Genomic DNA, 20,889 nt, shown 5'->3' with positions numbered 1-20,889 from the left:
GGCCTGCAAGATGAGATCTCAAATACTCCCATGCCGGACCACATGTCATCCAAGTCATTTTTCATCCACCTACGTGTACAAAGATTCAAAATAGAGAAATACAAGCTTTCTTCTCATTCATTAATGATAAGGAAGGTAACCACAAACATCATTCTCTTCCTTTATGATAAGAAAGACATTTCTAAGCTTCATTCTCTTCCTTTATGATAAGGAGAAGGATGTCACAAACTTTCTACCCCTCCTTCAAGGTATAAAAATACATCTAAAATAAAAAAAAATAGAGGAAGGACTCTCTTTTTTCTCAAACTACTCAAACCCACATTTAGAGATCATAGACTATTAACTTGAGCATCCAAGAGACCCGGTCAAAAAATCTCCCCGGACCCTAATCTTCATGCATGTGCCACCTTAGGAGCATAATTCTTTCACCTTGAGAGCATAATACTTCAACATCGAGAGTTCAACATCTTCATCTCCGAGCCACCTTGAAGCTACCATGGATCCATCTCGGAGACACTTCGAATAATCCTATGCACATGGATCTGGATCACATTGGACTGACGAAGATGTCAACGATATTTTCTCCTTTTATATATATATATATATATATATATATATATATATATATAGTCATTGGGTCCATTTAATGATGATATTGGCATGATTAATTATTATTGTTATCTTTTAGATAATAATAATTTTCTTAATAAAATTGATAAGAGTATCAAGTAAAAAGATTTTTTATTTTATTTCTAAATTTTTATTTTGTCATGGGGGTCTTCTCCCCCACTTTATTCTTTCCCAACTCAACAACGGATAAGCTTCTGATGTCATCGTACCATGAATCGCCCATCCCGTGGGCTCCAACGCATCTCATGCTGATGTTGCTACGGGCAACAGGTGACATCACCATGAAATAATCAATCAACTCAATAATGAATCGGCACTTGATGTATGGATCGCATCATTTACCCCATTTATTTTGACCATTTGAGGATAAATTAGTACATGTGGTGACACCAATCAACGTTATCAATGAGAATTGTGACTGAAGCGAAAGATTTATACGCTAAGTGATAAGTATTTGCAGGATTGACTTGTAAGAGAACTTATGTTTATTATATCCAAAATCCGGTGACTTATCACCAACTCGGATCACTGGCTATGATCTGCTGAGTGCAAGGCAAGCTTAAAAGCTCCACATCGACCGCGTCCGCGTGCAACGCGCAAGTCGAGATTGGACACGTGTGGGGTCGTGGAGAGAATAGTATCTCGTTCGATAAAACGCATCTTGCAGCTAATCCCTTCCAACGTAGACGAACTTATGCACCACGCGACAGCCAATTAAATCTGTCGTCGTCTTAATCATTGTCGTCTCTTTACGAACAATATCCAAACTGATTGTGTTCAATCCCAGCCGTTCCTTTTGCTGTCCCAGAAGATGCACGGTTCCGATGGGCTCAGGAAAACCGTGCGTCCAAGCGACGGCAAGGAAGCTTAAGGAGCTTCGCATGCCGGAGCTTTCGGCATCCGTCGGATCCTGATCTGACGGTTCTCAACCGGGTCGCGTAAACGATATTAATCGCGGGCGCCCTCTCGTCTTCTTCCCTCAGTATCACATCCACTCAACCACTTCCAACTCCTTTCGGATTCCTTGATCGGAATTCCGGTAATCTTTTAGGTTTTCCTTCTTCCAAATATAGAAAGTGATGTACTCTTTCATCGATCATTTGATTCCAAGGCGTTCGTTCGGTTTAATCGTTCGTTTCTTGGAATTGGCAGCAGCGAGAATGGGTCTCCGAGGCACGCTATGCGCTCTGGTTTTGGTGTCGATTTCATGTTGGTGTTCTGCTTCCGGGATCAAAGCTAACCAGACGGCGACGTTGCTCGTTGATGCTTCACCGGGAATGGGACGGATGATGCCCCAGAACATGTTCGGCGTCTTCTTCGAGGTGAATTGTGTGCGCTTGTCCTTTTTTTGTTTCGGCCAATGCTTCATTTTCATCTGTCGGATTGAAAGAAAATTATTTCCTTCTGTATTGCATTAGGAGTGGTAGAATCGGCCATGTTACTGAGTTGATACACTGACTTCAAACATATGCATAGCTAATGCTCTACCAGTAGTAAGAAAGTTTAGGTTTATATTACATATGTAATGTTCCATTCATTCATGTCAAGTTTTTCAGCTTAAATGATTCTTTCTTGTCTAGGATGTCATGATTCATTTACTTGAACCGATGGCTTATTGCGTCTAATTCTATCCATTATTTTTAATATTTACATTGGTCCTCGTTAGTTTTACTGTCCTGTAGGATTTCTTTTGAAATGGTGTATATTCAGTAATGATGATTTCTTTACCATAGCCTCAGATATTTTGCTTTTAGGAAATTGCTATTTAGTTTTATGAGTTGTAGTTTAAAGCTTTGGCCATTGAGTTTTGATTATTTATAAATTTGTAATACCATTTCTAGGAGATCAACCATGCTGGAGCAGGTGGACTATGGGCGGAGCTTATAAGTAATAGAGGTGAGCTGACGATTTGAAATATTGTATTGTGGTCATTAACATCTGTAGTTGCTACTTTGTCATAATTAAACTGACACTAAATTAGTGGTGTTATAACCACTGAACTCTGCCATGAATGTAGTTTGATCCAATATTTTATTGGCACTTACCTTTTCTCCTAGTAAGCAAAGATTGACAGAAGCTGAAGAAAATGTCTGCTTATTTCCACTTGGACACTAAATATTTTAATAGATAAGTTTGTAAAGAGTGCAGTAGTTTTTGACAAAAACTTGTTATATGATATTGATTGTGGAAGTTAATTATTCTCTACTTTTGAACCCAGAGGGGTGGATTATCATATGTGAGTTAAACTTAAACATCCAAATCTTTGTCCTCTGTAAGTTCTTGGTCTTTGCATCCATGGTCAGTTTTACATTCACGGGGTGAGGAGGTGGCCGGGTTCTGCATGTTCTTGTTGAATTTGTTTTCATCCTCTGGTGGAAGAATATAGAAGAACACACTAAGATGTTCATTTTGCATAACTAACATAAATAAAACTATAAATAGTGTGGCATATGATTAATCAATCAATGAAATCTGGCCTCTGTGAACTGAAAAAGGTTGTGTGATGTGAGGAAGTTGCCAAATATATGAACATCCATTTCATTCATTAATTAAAATTTTTAATTGGAACCTAGAATACTTTCTGCTTTTTCTGATTGGATGCAGCATAATTAATGACAGATAGAAGTCAGGCTGGTTCTTTGCTGTATATTTATCTGTGAGTTATGGACAATCTACAAAAAGAACTTTAGGTCATGTCCAAGTTTCTTTGAATAAAAAATGATTTTTTTTGATATATTGATTTTTCCAGAGTTTATTTGTAATATTCAAAAATGCTTCTCACATGGCTAAGTGTCCGACATAAGGCACAAACAGCAGCCTGGCACTCATCAATAGGGCAAATGGGAATGGGGCCACGGGTGGTGCCCTTAGATGTGTGCATGTTAGCAACTCATGCCTTTGAGTCAGGTACTGAGTCATGATATGTAGCACTGTCCTTCACCGATAGTCACATGTACCAGTTTAAATATGCATCCCATGCACAGACATTAACAAATGAATCAAACTGGTAGGTATTCTTCTAGGGAGAATGATTGAACTGAATCATCGATCACCTCAATTCTTCTTCTATTGCTTAGATATGCTTGGTTGTCACGAGTAAAGTCACAATTCCCAATGACACTTGTAATATGTCTATTGCAAGGACTGTACCATCTTTATGTTCTTCTTAGTCTGTATCCTACTTGATTATATGCTCCAAATATACATGTTTTGTGAATTTGGCTGAATCGGTTTATGAAGAAAGGATCTTTGGGCTAGTGGTTATTGAGACTATATATATTTTGGAGTAGCAAATGTACACACATTTTAAGTATAGTTTAACTTGGTTTGTTTATCATTATGTCCCATGTTGTTGAAGCCCAAATCAAACTCATTTCCAGGTTTTGAAGATGGAGGTCCCAATACTCCTTCGAACATATATCCATGGTCCATAATCGGGAATGAAACAAACATTATTGTATCAACTGATCGAACATCTTGTTTCATCCGCAATAAGGTTGCACTTCGAATGGAAGTACTATGTGACAATAACGGATCCAATATTTGTCCAGCAGGAGGTGTTGGTGTATACAACCCTGGTTTCTGGGGCATGGTGAGACATTCTTTAATATATAATATGATATTCAATTTATCTTGTATAATCGTATATCTTATTGGTTTAAGATCATGAAGACATTGCAGCACTAGGTCTCTTATATTATTTTAAATACTCAAATTTGACTAGTGTGATAATTCTTTCTATATATGTACCTTCAAATTTAGCAAAAGCAGATAGACAAAAACACTTTGGATATAGTAAATTACTGTAATATATACTTTTCTTTTATTACTGTTGCGATACAGAATATTCAGCAAGGGAAGGCCTATAAGATTGCCCTTCATGTGAGGACTTCGGAGTCGATGACCTTATATCTTTCACTGACAAGTTCAGATGGCTCGCTAAACCTGGCTACTGCTACAATTGAGTGAGCCTGTTTTTGTTAAGTTTCACAAGTTGAATTGTTTGTGGTGAATAGGCAAATCTGCTTGTAATGTTTGTGCTACAATTTGAATTTTTCTTTTAGATCTGATACTTTAGAGAAGACAGACTGGACCAAGGTTGAGCTTCAGGTTGAATCTAGTGGAACAAATGTAAATGCAAGATTTCAACTGACAACCACTACAAAAGGTGTGATATGGTTGGATCAAGTTTCTGTGATGCCCTTGGACACATATAAGGTACATATTCGTTTTTTTTTCAAAGGTCTATATTCTTTGACATATTTGCTGAAACATCTAAGCATTCATGTGGCCAGTGAAATCTATATTCTTTCTACAGCTTCTACTGACACATTTGTTTGCCTAGACATATTATTGTTTATGAGAAAATTATAAATCAATATGTTTTTACAAAGATTTTATTTTAGTTGAGAAAACCATGTGATATTTTGATGGCATAAAGCTTCTTGTGTTGTTTTTTCGAAAGCATTTTTGGGTACTTAAATTGAATTAGGAACTGAATAAATACTGGCATTTTATTTACCATGATGATGCAGAACATATTATGTTTTTCCTGGTCATAGGAAAAATTCCATATGTCTTGGCTATAGAGTGAATAATTCTCTACCTTTTAGATTATCAAGCTCCAATTATACAAAGCAGGCATATTACATTTGTCTATGGATATCTGAAAAAAAAATGGCATGACAGTTTTTCTCTTTAAAGGTTGCTTCATAGATGACATGGTATGTAGCATGCACAACTCTTCTAAATTGTAGAATCTTGGTAATAAATGTAAATATGAAATAGGAAGTTCATGATTCCATGCTCTTAAGCAACTCAACAATTTTTCTCGGATGATATATTCTGAAAAATCATTTTATCTTGGAAAGCCTTGCTGATATGTGTGCATTTTACTTTGGTTCTCTGACATAATGGTTGTATATTCCTTTTGAACTTTTCTGTTTCATCTTTCTTTTAGGCGATTGTGGAGTTTACCATGTGTCTTGAACTAGTTATCTTTTTCCTTCTGAGATGCATGGAATATTATCAAGTGCAGAACACCAAAGAGTGACATTGGACACATTTGTTTTTTATTTCAAATCATTATTCAGTGGGTTAATGTACTGCAGGGGCATGGTTTCAGGATGGAGCTTGCTTCGATGCTAGCAGATCTGAAACCTCGATTCCTCAGATTTCCAGGTTTGCTCTTGGTTTTCCTTGTTAGTGTCTTCCATTATATTAGATGACAGCAAGTGAAGGACCATTGCATGGGAATCAATAGTCGCAATATGGAAGCCGAAATGCTATTGATAATATCTGTTCAAAATTCCAAATCCATAAGTAAAAACTGAGGCTGCAAAAATGTTAAATGTTTTAAATAACATTAAACTAAAGTTACTTTGACCATTTGAATCAGGCAATACACTAAGATTATTTGGAACACAAAACTGCAGTTGCCAATATATGTTGCAAATCATGAAATGAAAGGTGCCTAAGTACCAAGTTTAGAAGTTGATTTCATAACTTTCCAAAGTTTTTTCATAATTTGGTCAATCTTATTATCAAAATAATATAGCAATGTGATTGCTCATCCCATAGTCAGTGCTGTATATTATTCATTCTTCTACTAACTTGTTCTCCACTTGTTAATGGCAGTCATTTGGACAAGAAGCCGAGATAATTCTGTTTTTATGCTCAGTTATAAAATTCACTTATCATCAGTTAGCCAGGAGTTTTAGGCTTCACTTGGCTTAGTAGTAATCCTGCATGAACAGATTTGGAAATTCAAGCCCTATGTCATCTGACTCTTGAGCTGTGCTCAAAGAGCCCTCTTATATATATAAACTATAGCATATCAGAGTAGTAGATGGTCGACCTTGTTTTGCCTTTTCACCCAATCTGTAGCATTATGTTTTCATGCTTGAAAGGAGAGAATCAGTCAGTTTACTCAGGTTATATCAGGTCTTCAAAACAAAGTCTTCAAATTTGGATAGAACAACAGAATGGTTAGATTGGACTATTTTGTATTTAGACTTGATGAGGAGATTAAAGACAATGTTTAATGAAAGTTTATTTAGAAACATATAATTTATTTTTAACATTTTTTTTCTATGATATTATATTTTAGATAAATTTGCATGCATGTAAATTTACATAAATCTTTTTCTTTGCATAAAATATTGTTTTATAAAATAATTTTGTGAAAGAATTCTGTTTTTCATCTTTGGCGTTCTCTGCTGTCTTGCTGTAGTGTACAACAGCTGAAACACGGGTGTTTCAGTTGAAACAAGCTGAACAATGGTTTTTGGTCAGTTACACTCTGTTACCGGACATGACTATTACTGTACATACAGCTCATTAAACCTAATCTTTCATGGCATTACATTTTATGTAGTTCACTGTAGTTCACATGTTCAAACAAAAGCTTTTGCATTTCAAAGAAACGAGCAATGATACAATATGGTGACATCAGAAGTGTACTTGTGAGTTAGTAGCAGTGTAACATTATTATCTTAATATGCTTCTCTGATGTATACACCATATAATCTATGACATACTCTATTTAGCTGCATCTTATCTCCTGTGCATAAGTGATAATGAGGTTGACATAGTTGTGAACTGATAAATGCACCTGCTTCTTTGCTTTTTTCTATTGTTCTAGGTGGCTCTTATGTTGAAGGAGAATGGTTAATGAATGCATTTCGATGGAGAGAAACCATTGGTCCTTGGGAAGAGAGACCTGGGCATTTCAATGATGTTTGGAAGTATTGGACTGATGATGGACTTGGATTTTATGAGTTCCTTCAAGTAGGTCTTCTGATTACAGACTATATTTAATGCATTCTTTAGATGCTTAATAGTTATTAACTCCTCCATAAGCTTTGCATATTGATGCTGACTTACTGCAGCTAGCAGAAGACATTGGTGCTCTCCCACTGTGGGTGGTCAATACTGGTACTTGTCATGTGCTGTCAAATGAGCTATATTTTAATGGATTATCACTTCTAAATTATTTGTTTGTTACATATTTTTTTGACAGGAATAAGCCACAACGACCAAGTTAATCCCTCAAGCATATCAGCTTTTGTAAAGGCATGTCCAAAATTCAATTTTCCTCCATATATTCTTGTCACTGTTACACAGAAACATTCAATTTTTAAGTGCATCATTGGTTATCTTTCTTTTCTATCATAATTATCATATCTACCAAGAAAATACTTTCTTTTTTCTGAAAACTTAAACTTTGGACTTTAATTTGAATGTTAGAGACTTGTGATTTTTTCCATCATTCATATATATTACTTTTGTTACTTGAGAGTTCCATTATAATAGGATCATTTGTTATAGTTCAATTTAATCATCCTGGATCCTTTGGGTATTTGAGATCACGGTTATATATTTTGTGGATTTCCTGACAGTGGGTTGGGAGAATATTGCCAATGTTAACATGGTGGCCATTATGTTGGGACATTTTTGGCATGATCTATATGTTGCTTTGCATGTTTCTCGAGTTGACCTCTTGAACGTGTAACAGCCATCACATTCCTGAGCTCACAGGATACTTTGTCTTCCTCTTTATTCATTATATTTATAACAAAATCAACTTATGTGTCTCTATATTGTATCAAATCTTATGTTCTCATTGTTTGAGCTGGTGCCCTTATGCTCTTTTTATCTGAACCTACATCAAAAACCATAATGAGCTAGATCATGGCACCAAGAGTAAATTTTTGTTACTATCTGCTGATTATAAAACAGGATACGCTTGATGCTATTGAGTTTGCTAGAGGTGATTCTGGATCTAAATGGGGCTCTATTCGAGCATCAATGGGACATCCGGAACCCTTTCAACTGTACTATGTTGCCCTTGGGAATCAGGATTGTTCTAAGAGAAACTATAAAGGTAAATTTGCTTCATCTTTGACACACCTTAGAGTGGATTATGTACAATGGCAACACTGCTACAAGTACTTGTTTTAGGGAAGAGAAAGGATGTGGCCATTTTATTATTCTCTTAATTATACTGCAAGGATGTCTTCTTCTCAAGTCAGTCACGATAGAAATTGTTCATATTATTGGCTACTATAGATATACAATTCTAGGAACCCCAAGATTGTTAACTTTGCTTCAGTATGTGAAACAAAACTTACCCATACATGTAATAAACTAAAATACAGCTATTCACAGATTAAGTGCAGTTGTAAGGGCCGTTTGACTCTTTTTTGGCTCATGTATGTGTCGAAGTTTGCATTATTTGGTAATCCTTTCTTTGAGCTTGTTGATCTGTTATATTTTTTCTTAGAAGATCTTTTTCCTTTTAATTTCTTGACAACTTCTAGAAGAGTAACCCAGATTCTTTTGTTGCCAAAATTAAGGAAATACATACAGTATCAAATATCATTTTAGCTTTACTTTCCAAAGAGAAATGTTGGAACAAAGGATATCATGTCAATATATTAGGAATATGCTGACTTGTCATTGGACAGGAAATTACTTGAAGTTCTATTCCGCCATTAAAGATGCCTATCCGGATATTCAAGTTATATCAAACTGTGATGGGTCTTCTGGCCCTTTAGATCATCCTGCTGATCTATATGACTTTCATGTAAGATCCCTTATAATTTGTCTATAGCATTATTTATTTGTGGTAGTTATATCTGCTTTGTGTCAGTAAGAGCAAAGTGCCACTGTAACACTTCTTTAATAGGTTTATACATCTGCGAACAACATGTTTTCCATGGCTCACCAATTTGATCGCACATCACGTAGTGGCCCCAAGGTATGAATAAATTGCTACTTTATATGCTAACTTAAGAATTGAAAGCGGAGCCTTACTCATAAATTATTATATGCTTGTTCAATAAAACTTTTTACTGTCTCTGAGAAATAAATCGTGATGATACTTTTCCAGGCCTTTGTTAGTGAGTATGCTGTGACTGGAAAAGATGCTGGCAAAGGTAGCTTTTTAGCAGCTCTAGCTCAAGCTGGTTTTCTTATTGGGTTGGAGAGAAACAGGTTTTTTTTTTTCTTATTTCCGTATTTTATAAGCATATCAATACTCTGAAATTTCTTTTTGCTGGCAAGCACGAAGCATATGAATCATATCTTGGTGTAAGGATCATCCATCCCTTATGGTGGCTTGCTTGTCTAAAAAAGACCTATATGAATCAAGACATTTTGTTTATAACAACTTATAGTTATTTCACCCTTCAAGTTTTCATGGGCTTTACTACTGATTGGGAAGCAGAGATTAGGAAACTTAAAATGGCCATAGAATCAGGACAGGAAAAGGCCAAGGAACTTGAAGAAATGCATATTTATATGGATCCTTTTTCACCACTCAGGATCAATATCACTACTGAAATTAAGTGTTATCAAATTCTTTGCTAACACTTTTGGTGAAGTCTTCTTAGAATTCTTCTACATCTTCTGATATCATTAATCTAAGTATCCTCACCTTGATGACCAATGCTTTTATAGGTCTTCGTTGGATACATCAAAACCACCTATAAGCAGTTCCCTTTTGTTTTACTCTTGATTTATGCAACCATTAATTGTTCATAGATGTAAGATCTTCTTGCTATATTGTTTTCTAATTAACACTCTATTTTGTTCTAGTTGTCCAACATTTTGACGTATTAAAACTACTTAGTCTTATGATGCATAAACTAAAGATAAAAGTTAATTTAATTTCCATCAAGATTTTGATCAGAGTAATCAGACAAGTTTCTGCCTTGGATACTTCCAAAACTACTTAAGACTAAACTAGTATATCACAGATTCTTTTAGCCATTTGTAGGAACAATTTTTATTGGAATTACAGCATTGACTCAGATCAGTTGGACATCTTAAATTTGGATATACTGTCTCAGAAAAAGCCAAACCTTATGGTTAAATTTGTTGGCTGAGTTTTTCATCTTATGTATTTTGTGCTGCTGCTGATTGCTATTTTTGGTTTCTGTGCAGTGACATTGTTGAGATGGCAAGCAATGCACCACTTTTTGTCAATGACAATGATCGAAGGTAACTCTTTCAGCTGAGTCTTCACATCTTGTCTAATTGGTATGGTTTTGAGATATGATGTTTTCCTTTTCCTGATGGAGAACCTGTTCTCAACTATGGCAGTATAAAAACAGAGGACCATTCAATGCAGCAAGACGTTACTATTCCTCTTTGATCAGAATACTACTTTGCATAAAAATTTTTAATCTGATATAGAACTTTTCTTTGAGTCAAGGTGGAGTCCAGATGCAATTGTCTTTAACTCGTGGCAGCAATATGGAACACCGAGCTACTGGATGCAGCACTTCTTCAAGGAATCAAGTGGTGCAATTTTTCATCCTTCTGTCTTACAAGCTAGTTCCACCAAATCGTTGATGGCATCTGCAATTACTTGGCAGAAATCTGAAGATGGCAACAAGTACCTTAAAATAAAGGTTTCATTTCATAAAATCCACATCACATGTGTTTTTTTTGTTTGTCATTTCCATTCTGGCAAATTGATTGTTGATCTGGTTTCTGGTAGTTTTCTTCTTTGTCAGTTGTTGAATTTTCTTTCATGCATTCCTCCTTTCAAGTAGAACTTTTGCAATTTTTTTCTCATCAATTGTTTCAGCAATGCAAAAGCCATCATGTTGTCATGATCTGCATTCTCCTGCAAAGTCATTTTTTGAGGACAACTAACTAGTTTGACATTTTCTAAGCCAGTTTTTTTTAATAAAAGACATGTGTAATTGTTCTTTTCTCAATCCCTGTTTCTGATTCATTTGGCAATTTGTTTCATTGGCTACTTTAGTGTAACATGGCCAAGTCAATGGATTCAAGTAATATTTTATCTATTTCCTGACATTTGAGAATTTAGATGTGATCTTTCCCTCTTCTTATGTTGGCTAATCATTCTCTTTTCCTTTTACGTTAAGAGCTCAGCCGACTGTTTTCTATGGATGTAATATATTTCATGGTCTTCCTTTCATTAACCAAGCGAAGTTCTGCATGCAGATAGTCAACTGTGGCAGTGACCTTGTGAATCTAAAGATCTCTGTCACTGGACTAGAGAATGATGTTTGCTCATGTGTATCTAAGAAGACTGTGTTTACAGGTGGATTGACAGATGAGAATTCATTCAGGGAACCAAAAAAGGTGAAGTTGACCCTCTTCATTGCATTTTACATTTATTAGAGCCTACTTTTCCATGCATAGATAGATAGACCTTTACTATGAGAAGAGAGGATGTAAATATGCATCATATCTGCTTTCTTCAGTCTAATGAATACTAAATACGTATGCATGTTCCTATACTTCCAATACTAAATATCGAATATTATCTTTGGCTGCAGTGAAATATATTTGTTTCTTTTGTTCTTTAAATCCAATGGTATTCCTCTCCACTTATTTGTTATTTCAATATTATAGGTGTTTCCAGTTAGCAGCAAGCTTCCAAATGCAGGGAGTAACATGGATGTTGTGATTACCCCATATTCCCTCATCGCATTCGATCTGTTTCTTGCTCCACCAGCATCCTACAGCTCTTCAATGTAATTAGAGTTGTGGCATGTAATAATGGTTTATAATTCGTGTGTAATGTGACCTTATCCAATTGATGAAATATGCATACTTATTGATCAATGTAAATCGTATTTAGCAATGAATGCTAAGCACAACAACGTGTACAGCCTTGTATCTCAAATTCAATTTAATAATCTGTGATTTCCATGTTCAGATCTCTAAATTTAAATTTAGTATATGTTTGCTCAAAAGACCTAAAAAAACTTGCAGTACTCAGAATAGAGATTTCCAATACTAAATGACAATTGTATAAAGAATAATAAAAATATTGTAACTATTTTTGTATTTATATTTATTGTATACTATATCTAAATGTATAGGCTCATTATGTCATTTCAAACCTACAGTATTAAATTGTTAAATTAAATTAAATTGTTCGATCATCGACGTTAAAAGACTTGTGAAGTTTGCAATTCCAACTCCCAATTTCTTCATTGTATTTTTTTTTTTTTTTTCCCTTAATATTTTTTTTTCTCATCTTATATCAACATTAATTAAATCAAATCATTTTTCGGTAGCTAACGAAATGCATGCACAGTTAAGTGATGGAGGGTTAAAATGTCTTAATCCAAACCCACAAAGACCCAATCTGACCCGGTCTAACCTCTCCTCTCTATTCTTGGGATGCGACTCGAGTGTTGTGTTAGTTACGGAATATTGGGTCGGATTAAGACCGGATTGATGCGGGGCTCGGATGGTGTTGTGTGGGCCCGAATTCCAAGGGGCTTTGATCCACCGCAGAGTCTTACGCGTTGAAGAAAACCAAGCCGTGGTGGTTTCCCTGTTCGTGTCTGACGTCGAGCAGCGGCGGCAACATGGATGCTCCGAGTTGAAGCGGCGGCGATTGGTGGAATAGGAAGACGCCCTCCGCCCGCCGCCCGCCCCCACCACAAATCATTCCTGTCGCCAAAAGAGGAGGAGGAGGCGGGGACGGGCCGATCGATGGGGCGGCTGGGGCTCGTGATGTGCGACGCGGCTATGTCGTTCATGTGGGTGTGGGCCGGCGCGCTCGTCAAGCTCCTGGTCTACGACGCCCTCGGCCTGGGCCACCGCCCCGGCGGCGAGGCCCTCAAGATGGCCCTCGTTGTCGGTTACATGTTCCTCTTCGCGTGGCTCGGCCACGTCACGCGGGGTGGCGCCTACAACCCTCTCACCGTGCTCTCCTACGCCTTCTCCGGTGGTCCCGACGGGTTTCTTTTCACAGCCCTGGGAAGGATCCCTGCGCAGGTGAGTTCCTTTGCTTGCTTGGATTCTGCTCCGTTTTGGTCGATCTGCCATGTCGATTTCCTGATTCGGTGATACCGCTTATTTGATAGATGTTGAATGGGGATTGGCTCTGTTTGTTGAATCCGATCAGGTAGTTGCTCGATTGATTTGCGACCAAACTGTGACAGATAGGGAACTTTTGATCCGTCACTCTTTAGTTTGATCTTCCTGTCAGGACTTTGGCTATTTGTGTGTACTGTGTAGTAGTCATTGCCAAAGATCGGTATAAATGCAGAGACACTCCTATTTGTGTCAATATTAGGAAAAGGCATTAAAATTTATTACCATGTCTTTTAATCAATTCTGTGATGCATGTGCATGTCATGGCATGGCATGCTTTTATCAGTATGCTCAGCTGTGGGACTGCACACATCCCATAGGCATGTGTTCAGGGTATCTACAATGTGCTCTGACCTACAAAGGAGTGAAATCAATGGCGAATTGAGAATTCCCAGATCCCAGCATTATTTTCGAGCATGTAATTATGAAGTGCCAAGAGTCAAACTTATGGACCACATTTGAGTTCACAATTTCAAGGTCATATGTGAATAATTTGTGCCCCTGTATCCCTCCCGAAGATATCTGTTGCTTGATTTGGTGAGATATGTAAAGAGTTTCTATTGGATTCTAAGGGAATATTGACCTCCCAAGTCTGTAGTTAGAACTGTGCCTTAACAGAATTCTTGTTTGCTAGGGTTTCCTTTTTCTTCGCTTTGTTGAGATCATGGAACAAATGTTTCAAGTAATTTTATCCCTAGATGCAAACCTCTTCAATGCAGCATGATATTAATTTTTGTAGAATACAATGCGCTTAATAAATATCGGATTTTCTAAGTTGTATATTTAAGTTTGATCTATTACCAAACATTTAGTAGTGCGTCTCTATCCTTTCTCATATGAGTGCAGTTTAGTTTCCAAAAGATAGTTAATTATCTATTGATAAGTTTTCTCAGTTTTGCATGTCCTAGCAAAAGAATGGTTGATACGAGGTTAGTTTGCATATTAAATTATTAATATTAGATTAGTTAGCAGCCTTTTGCAACTTAATCATCGACTGTATTTTTTGACCTAAATTTGGCATGTTCAGGTGATAGGATCAGCAACTGGTGTTAGATTCATCAAACAAACCTTTCCTTCGATAGGCCATGGACCTCGTTTGAGCATTGATATCCATCGTGGGGCATGGACAGAAGGGTTCCTTACATTTATGATCGTGATGGCCTCACTAATGCTAAAGAAAAAAGATCCTGGAAGTTTCTTCATGAAAACATGGATTTCAAGCATTTTCAAGTTGGCACTTAATGTCCTTGGTTCTGATTTAACTGGAGGAATTATGAACCCTGCCTCTGTAAGTGCTTTATATTATTTTGTAGTGCAATTGATTTTAGATAATTGTTCCGAAACATAAGCTCTTTCGGTTGCCTGAAAACACATGTCGGATATGTAGTACTAAACAATATCACAAAAAGAAAAATCTCTAATGAGAATCCAATATGTGTTCAACTGAAAAGAAAAAGAAGAGAAAATTATATTACAATTTGATGCTTGTGCTTTTCTTTCAACTTAATAAATGATTTAGTCAATTATGTTACTTAATAGTGTAGAATAATAGAGCTAAATATTCCATTTGAGAATTTTGTGCTAACAGCAAGCATTCTCAAATAATAGATCAACATGTAAACCTCCTAAAATTGTTAAAAGGGGTGCATCTTTAATGCGATAACATGGTGTGGTTGATATCTCTTTTTTATTTATAGCTAACTTACAGCTCCAGTAAATGCATGTGAAATCTCATCTAATCATCTCTCACTGTTCTAGTCATGCATTCTTTTTTTATTCTTTTGAGGATGCACGTCTTGATATACTATGTCTATTGATGCATTAGATCACATAGATAATTGTCCCAGATGGCAGATGCTGGCACTTGGGGTATGCTAGCATGTAACTTATGTTGCTGTTTTGTTCTGACGTCAACCAGCACAAACCGGCATGAGTTCAGTTTGCTTTCTAAAGCCTCTTGACACATGACTATGCATAATTATTCCCAGAAAGTGGTTTATATGTGCATGGCATACTGTCACGACCTTAGCTGGAATTGCCTAAGGCGTGAGGCACCCTTGCGGCCAAGACGCGAACTTAGCTTGCGTTGCCTAAGTCGCGCTTCGCCCTTGCGATATTGCTCCGCAAAGATCAACCCACTTGCAACCTCTCGCAGGTCCCGAAGGACCTGTAAAAGAGAAAGTTGATTAGTTCGAAAGAACAAGCGACGGACAAGTCCCGATGTCTCACGAAAAGGGGAAGCTTTACAAGCAATTCAGCAAGAACCTTGCGTGCACAAGAGAAAAGAGGGAGAGGGGGAAAACAAGGACTTTAGAGGGTTGAACGAACAGCTGCAAGTCCACAAACAGCTGCTCACCAGGTGCCGGGCGCGACAACAAGTTCCCGTCAAGGTAACGTGCGAACTTGCCAAAGGTTGTTCAACGCCCGACACTATACCGAAGCCCCATCCAGCCCTGTGCCACCCGGGGGGTTCAAAAGGGCTGAGATGGCTGACGTTTTGGTGAGCGGAGGTGGACTGCAGAAAACAGCCCGTGACACACGAAAACGGAGCTGTTTTGGGGCTGTTTTGCTCGGTTCGGTGAGCGGTCGCTTGGTAACGCTGCAACTTGTTCGAACTTCAATTTTGACAAGCAAAATGACTCAAAACCGAGGCAAAACTTGCTGCCAAGAAGCTGTACATGTGGATGTGAGCGACAAACGGTTCGTTGAACGGAGTTGTTGCGGGTGTGCAATGACCGTCCGTAACAATACGGTACATCGATCATAGTTCTAAAGGGTGGATGTTATGAGATCTTGAGCTGTTCTCGTAAAAGGAAATTCTGACCCCATGTTCTAATCCATTATTTTTCTCTTGAGGATGCATGTCTTGATGTACCAAGTTTATTGATGCATTATATGGCAAAGATAATTGTCTCAGATGGCAGATGCTGACACTTGGGGTATGCTAGCATGTAACGTATGTTGCCCTTTTTTTCTGACGTCAACCAGCACAAATCGGCATGAGTTCAGTTTGCTTTCTAAAGCCTCTTGGCACATGACTGTGCATAATTATTCCCAGAAAGTGGTTATATGTGCATGGCATAAGGTACATCAATCATAGTTCCAAAGGGTGGTTGTTATGAGATCTTGAGCTGTTCTCATAAAAGGAAATTCTGGCCCCATGTTCTAATCCATTGAAATGAAAACATCGTAACTTCTGGAGGACAATAACTCTTTGTAGTTCTTTCATGATTAAATGCAAAATATGAAGAGAACAATCAAGGTTTCTGATCTATGTATTAATTATATCATTACACGTTTGCATTTAAATTTGTCTTGAGCAGCATCTTGATCTCTTGTGCGCGATCAATGTCCTGTTTGGTTGTGAGTCCCAGATATCCAAGTCTGTTAGATGGTTGATCCTGGACATGGTTTCAGATTCATTTTCATTAGTTGTAATGGATTCGGAAAGTTTGATGCAAATTTGCATTTTCCCTACATTGTTTTTTCTTGTTCCAAGCTTTCTTTAGATCATGATTACTACTCCTTACCACATGTCATCTGTTCTGCAGGCCTTTGCTTGGGCATATGCTCGGGGAGATCACATAACGTTGGATCAACTAATTGTTTACTGGTTTGCGCCCATTCAAGCAACTTTATTAGCAGTCTGGACATTCGGATTGCTTACCGAGCCAAAGAGCAAGGTGCAAAAAGCTGAAGAAAACAAGGTTAAGTCGGAGTGAACGAATGTTTGCGTTCTCATTCTTGTAATAGAAGGTCAGATTGTTCATCACACACACCACATTTAATTTTGTAATTGGCAGCTCAATGCCCATTAGGGAGGATGACGTGGACTTGTCTATGTTTTGACTTGTTCCCCATGTTGTTGCCACAAAGATTGCAGTAGAAAGTAGGTTTTTGCATCCTAACACTGTTTATCATCATTCAATTGGAAACCAAAGAATATGCCTCATCAGTGTTGTTTGCAGCATACACATATTTGAGTTGAAGGATTTGTTGACACAGTTGTCATGATATAAGAACACAAAATGAATGATTAGAATGATGGAGTTGGACAATGATTAGTTCTAAAATACTGGAAGCTTAGGTGAGATTTGTCACTTGTGGATTACCTATGTGGGTTTGCACATTGCCATGGATAAACAAATCCTGAACTGATTCACCAAAAATTGGAGAGGCAAACAAATTAATCGTCGATTCCTAGTTCAAGCAACCAAGGGAAAAGGAATCTTTAGGGCCACACTTGAAACATAAAAGCATGGAAAATACTATAGTTCTTCATCTTGAGGCATGATCACAGGAGAAGCAAACTAAATTAATCAAGCAAATGATTTCATCATCTTCCAAGTTCAGGATAGTTGGATTCAAACAAAACCCACCCATGGGGTTTGTAAATTAAAGAAGACAGGGATGATCATGAGATTTTATTTCGAGGACTCATTTTGCCATCATGACCTTGACAAACTCGTCGTAGTTGATCTGACCATCTCCATCAACATCAGCTTCACGGATCATCTCGTCAACTTCCTCGTCCGTCAGTTTCTCACCTAGGTTGGTCATGACATGACGCAACTCAGCAGCAGATATGAAACCATTCTGATCCTTGTCGAAGACTCGGAAGGCCTCCTTCAGTTCTTCCTCTGAGTCGGTGTCCTTCATCTTTCGGGCCATCAGATTGAGAAATTCAGGAAAGTCGATCGTCCCATTACCATCTGCATCAACCTCATTTATCATGTCCTGTAACTCTGCTTCTGTAGGGTTCTGACCCAGAGAGCGCATCACAGTCCCAAGCTCCTTAGTAGTGATACAACCTATTGAGATACCAAAAAGAAGAAACCAATGTGATTAGGTCCTATCTTTAAATTGAGTGATTAATGAAAATCTTTAAAGAATGGCTACAAATTAAACACAATCAAACTTCATAATATACCCAACGCAACATAATTGCAATGGATTGCTGGTAGAAGAAAGAAAAAAACTCAATACAACTGTCGAACTGCATTGTACACATCTGATTAAGATAAATAAATATATTCTCATTTAACTAAAATATTTTCTCCTGCTTTGTCTGACTCATTATTACCACCTTCATCGACAACAGTATATAACAATTTCTCCTCAGCCAGCTTCCGTAACTAATGTGAACTCCTAAACGCTGTTACATCAGGAGGTTGAGATCGATGGCAAATCAAAATAATCCATATATGGCCTCAGGTGGCACTACTAGTTTATGACTATTGGATTTAGCATTCATTCTATGATCAACGTGTAGAATGTAAAAAGAATGGAAGTGTTCTTCACATCCTATCTCTTTCTTTTTTTCCCCTCCTTTCTTAGTAGCGGAGAAAATCAAGTCTAGATGCACATGAGGCATGATCTAACATCGACAATTAACCAAACCATGACATCTTCTTCAATCACATTCATGTTAAACTCATGGTCCCAAATGAAGTCCATAGTATTATTGTGAGGCCAGCAACGAACATTGACCTTTCCAAGCCTCGAGCCTTAAAAATAAATTATACTCTTATTAGTATATAGATCTACTTTTATGATTAAAATGTTAAATAATAAAAACGAAAATATAGTTGTGAAATCTCTTTGTTATAGAATGAATTGCAGAAATTTGGTGATCAAAAGATAAAATTTCATTTCCTATTAGTTGGATGACAGAAGAATAGGCCGATAGCACACAACATGTGATGATCAAAAATAAGAACAAAGAATGATAGTGAAAGGGAGCAACTACAAAGAGGATGGTGATGAAAGCATGAAAGAGGTCAGGAAGAAAAGGATAGAGGAGAAAGAGACAGAACGCGGAACGACTAGAGAGAGGGTTTGGGTAAAGCATGGGTCCGGTTACCATTTTTTTCCCAAAGGATCGGCCACTCTGGTTCTACTTTAATAACTATGGTCCAAAGATGTCAAGCCCCGAGTCCCGTAATGCCAATGATAATACACCATCAAAACATAACCAGAAATAGATTAATACTATTAATTTCCAGCATCAATTTCTCTTTCACCAAAATAAACGCAACACGGTATGCCAACTGAAAGTAGATGGCACATTTTGTCATCAGCTTGCTCATGGGAGCTCATGAAGTATGGTTCTCTCTAGGCTACAGCTCGCACGGTTTTGTCCCTTGGTATCCATCCCAAATGGTCATCACTCTTCGATTCCTGGCCAGTGTGAGACTGATGTGGCCTCATCAGGTATTCAAACTTTGCTTGGCTTGCATTGCTGCTATGTCGGCCATGATAAAGCTTAAAGAGTTCAATGTTGTGTAATGGAGAACGCGACCATATCAACAACTTCATCCTAACATCAAATCATGGCATTCTCAGCACTATTGTATCGAACATCTACCACAGCAGACCAATCTAATCTTGACTACTACAGCAGACCTAAAAGAAGAAAGAACTTCTTTTAGGCCCCAAAAAGAAGAACACAAATCTCGAGCTAAGAAGTTATATTCACAAAACAACATGAATCCATCTCAAATTTTTCTAGAGTCTCAACGTCGAGAAGATTCCTAACAATCTCATAAACAACCCTGAAAGAATCATAATCGATTTCTATGCGTGCCAAACAAAGATCAAACGAGACCCAGATCCAAAGAAGAGCAGAATCACCACAAGATCCGAAGGCAGGAGGAGATAACGAATCGAAACAAAAAAGGCAAATGGAGCAAAAGATAGGATCAGAGTGGGAGACGGAAAGGATCTAACCATCGCCGTCCTTGTCGAACAAGCTGAAGGCCTCCTTGAACTCCGAGATCTGGTCGTCGGTGAGCTGCTCCGCCATGCGCCCCCTCAAGAATCGGGATCGGGCACCAGGGCGATCCGAAGGAGGAGATCGGTAGCAGAGGGACGCGCACGGAGAGGGAAGGAGGAGAGAGACAAGCGCCAGATCTCGATCTCTTTATGCTCTCGACATCGGGGGCGGGGTGGAACTTCGCAGGGCCGCCTGCGACGGCAAACCAACGGCGTCATAACAGACGTTATCTCTATTTTTACGAAAATACCCAAACTCTTCACCGTCTGTGAAATGACGATTATGTTCCACTACAGCTTCTTCATTTCCCAGACGGCGTTTGTGACGGCATGGGGGTAGTTTCGGTAAAACAGCATGAAAGGTTCGTTCGTCTGTGCTCCAGTCAGTAACGGCGACTCGGAATACCGGTTTTACGCCTTCGTTGCAACCAAAACGACTTATTATCGCTCTGTAAAATATATTATGTCCTCACAATAATAATAATAATAATTAATAAATAAATAAATAAATAATTCATCAACTTCATCTATATTTTTAGAAAAAAGAAAGATAATAGATTTTATTTCAAGGATTTACCTAAAAAGAAAAGACCCTTTAAAAGTTTTGGAATA

The 20,889-nt window shown here is 37.7% G+C and overlaps 2 protein-coding genes across 3 annotated transcripts; one reads left to right on the top strand and one right to left on the bottom strand.

Annotated features, from left to right (window-relative positions):
• The first annotated feature begins 1,532 nt into the window (after positions 1-1,532).
• LOC135674758 (alpha-L-arabinofuranosidase 1-like) lies at positions 1,533-17,327 on the top strand. Of its 2 annotated transcripts, XM_065184897.1 has the most exons (20): positions 1,533-1,669; positions 1,783-1,952; positions 2,472-2,526; positions 4,011-4,222; positions 4,474-4,595; positions 4,695-4,848; positions 5,742-5,811; positions 7,274-7,419; positions 7,521-7,566; positions 7,652-7,704; positions 8,371-8,515; positions 9,099-9,217; positions 9,320-9,391; positions 9,524-9,627; positions 10,579-10,635; positions 10,850-11,048; positions 11,611-11,751; positions 13,195-13,404; positions 14,531-14,791; positions 17,055-17,327. In XM_065184897.1, the coding sequence occupies exons 2-20, from the start codon at positions 1,791-1,793 to the stop codon at positions 17,223-17,225; spliced, it is 2,499 nt and encodes an 832-aa protein (XP_065040969.1). In that variant the 5' UTR covers positions 1,533-1,669; positions 1,783-1,790; the 3' UTR covers positions 17,226-17,327. The 2 variants fall into 2 exon arrangements, with proteins under 2 accessions (XP_065040969.1, XP_065040968.1); XM_065184896.1 differs by lacking the exons at positions 13,195-13,404; positions 14,531-14,791; positions 17,055-17,327 and adding an exon at positions 12,025-12,330.
• Positions 17,328-17,800: 473 nt separating this feature from the next.
• LOC135674759 (calmodulin) lies at positions 17,801-20,465 on the bottom strand. The gene is made up of 2 exons (XM_065184898.1): positions 20,233-20,465; positions 17,801-18,314 (listed from the first exon to the last, which is right to left on the bottom strand). The coding sequence occupies exons 1-2, from the start codon at positions 20,306-20,308 to the stop codon at positions 17,941-17,943; spliced, it is 450 nt and encodes a 149-aa protein (XP_065040970.1). The 5' UTR covers positions 20,309-20,465; the 3' UTR covers positions 17,801-17,940.
• Between the last annotated feature and the right edge of the window lie 424 nt (positions 20,466-20,889).

Source organism: Musa acuminata, chromosome BXJ1-5, assembly GCF_036884655.1.
Source record: "Musa acuminata AAA Group cultivar baxijiao chromosome BXJ1-5, Cavendish_Baxijiao_AAA, whole genome shotgun sequence".
Taxonomy (NCBI): Eukaryota; Viridiplantae; Streptophyta; class Magnoliopsida; order Zingiberales; family Musaceae; genus Musa; species Musa acuminata.
The sequence above is the reverse complement of the archived record's forward strand: the minus strand, read 5'-3'. Positions and strand labels throughout refer to the sequence as shown.

Excerpts from the sequence above, each read along its gene's own strand:
- LOC135674758 (XM_065184897.1), top strand. The coding sequence starts at position 1,791 with ATGGGTCTCCGAGGCACGCTATGCGCTCTGGTTTTGGTGTCGATTTCA. Across the intron at positions 9,628-10,578 it reads ATTGGGTTGGAGAGAAACAG|TGACATTGTTGAGATGGCAA; the intron begins GTTTTTTTTTTT and ends GTTTCTGTGCAG. Across the intron at positions 11,049-11,610 it reads ACAAGTACCTTAAAATAAAG|ATAGTCAACTGTGGCAGTGA; the intron begins GTTTCATTTCAT and ends TTCTGCATGCAG.
- LOC135674759 (XM_065184898.1), bottom strand. The coding sequence starts at position 20,308 with ATGGCGGAGCAGCTCACCGACGACCAGATCTCGGAGTTCAAGGAGGCC. Across the intron at positions 18,315-20,232 it reads GTTCGACAAGGACGGCGATG|GTTGTATCACTACTAAGGAG; the intron begins GTTAGATCCTTT and ends GTATCTCAATAG.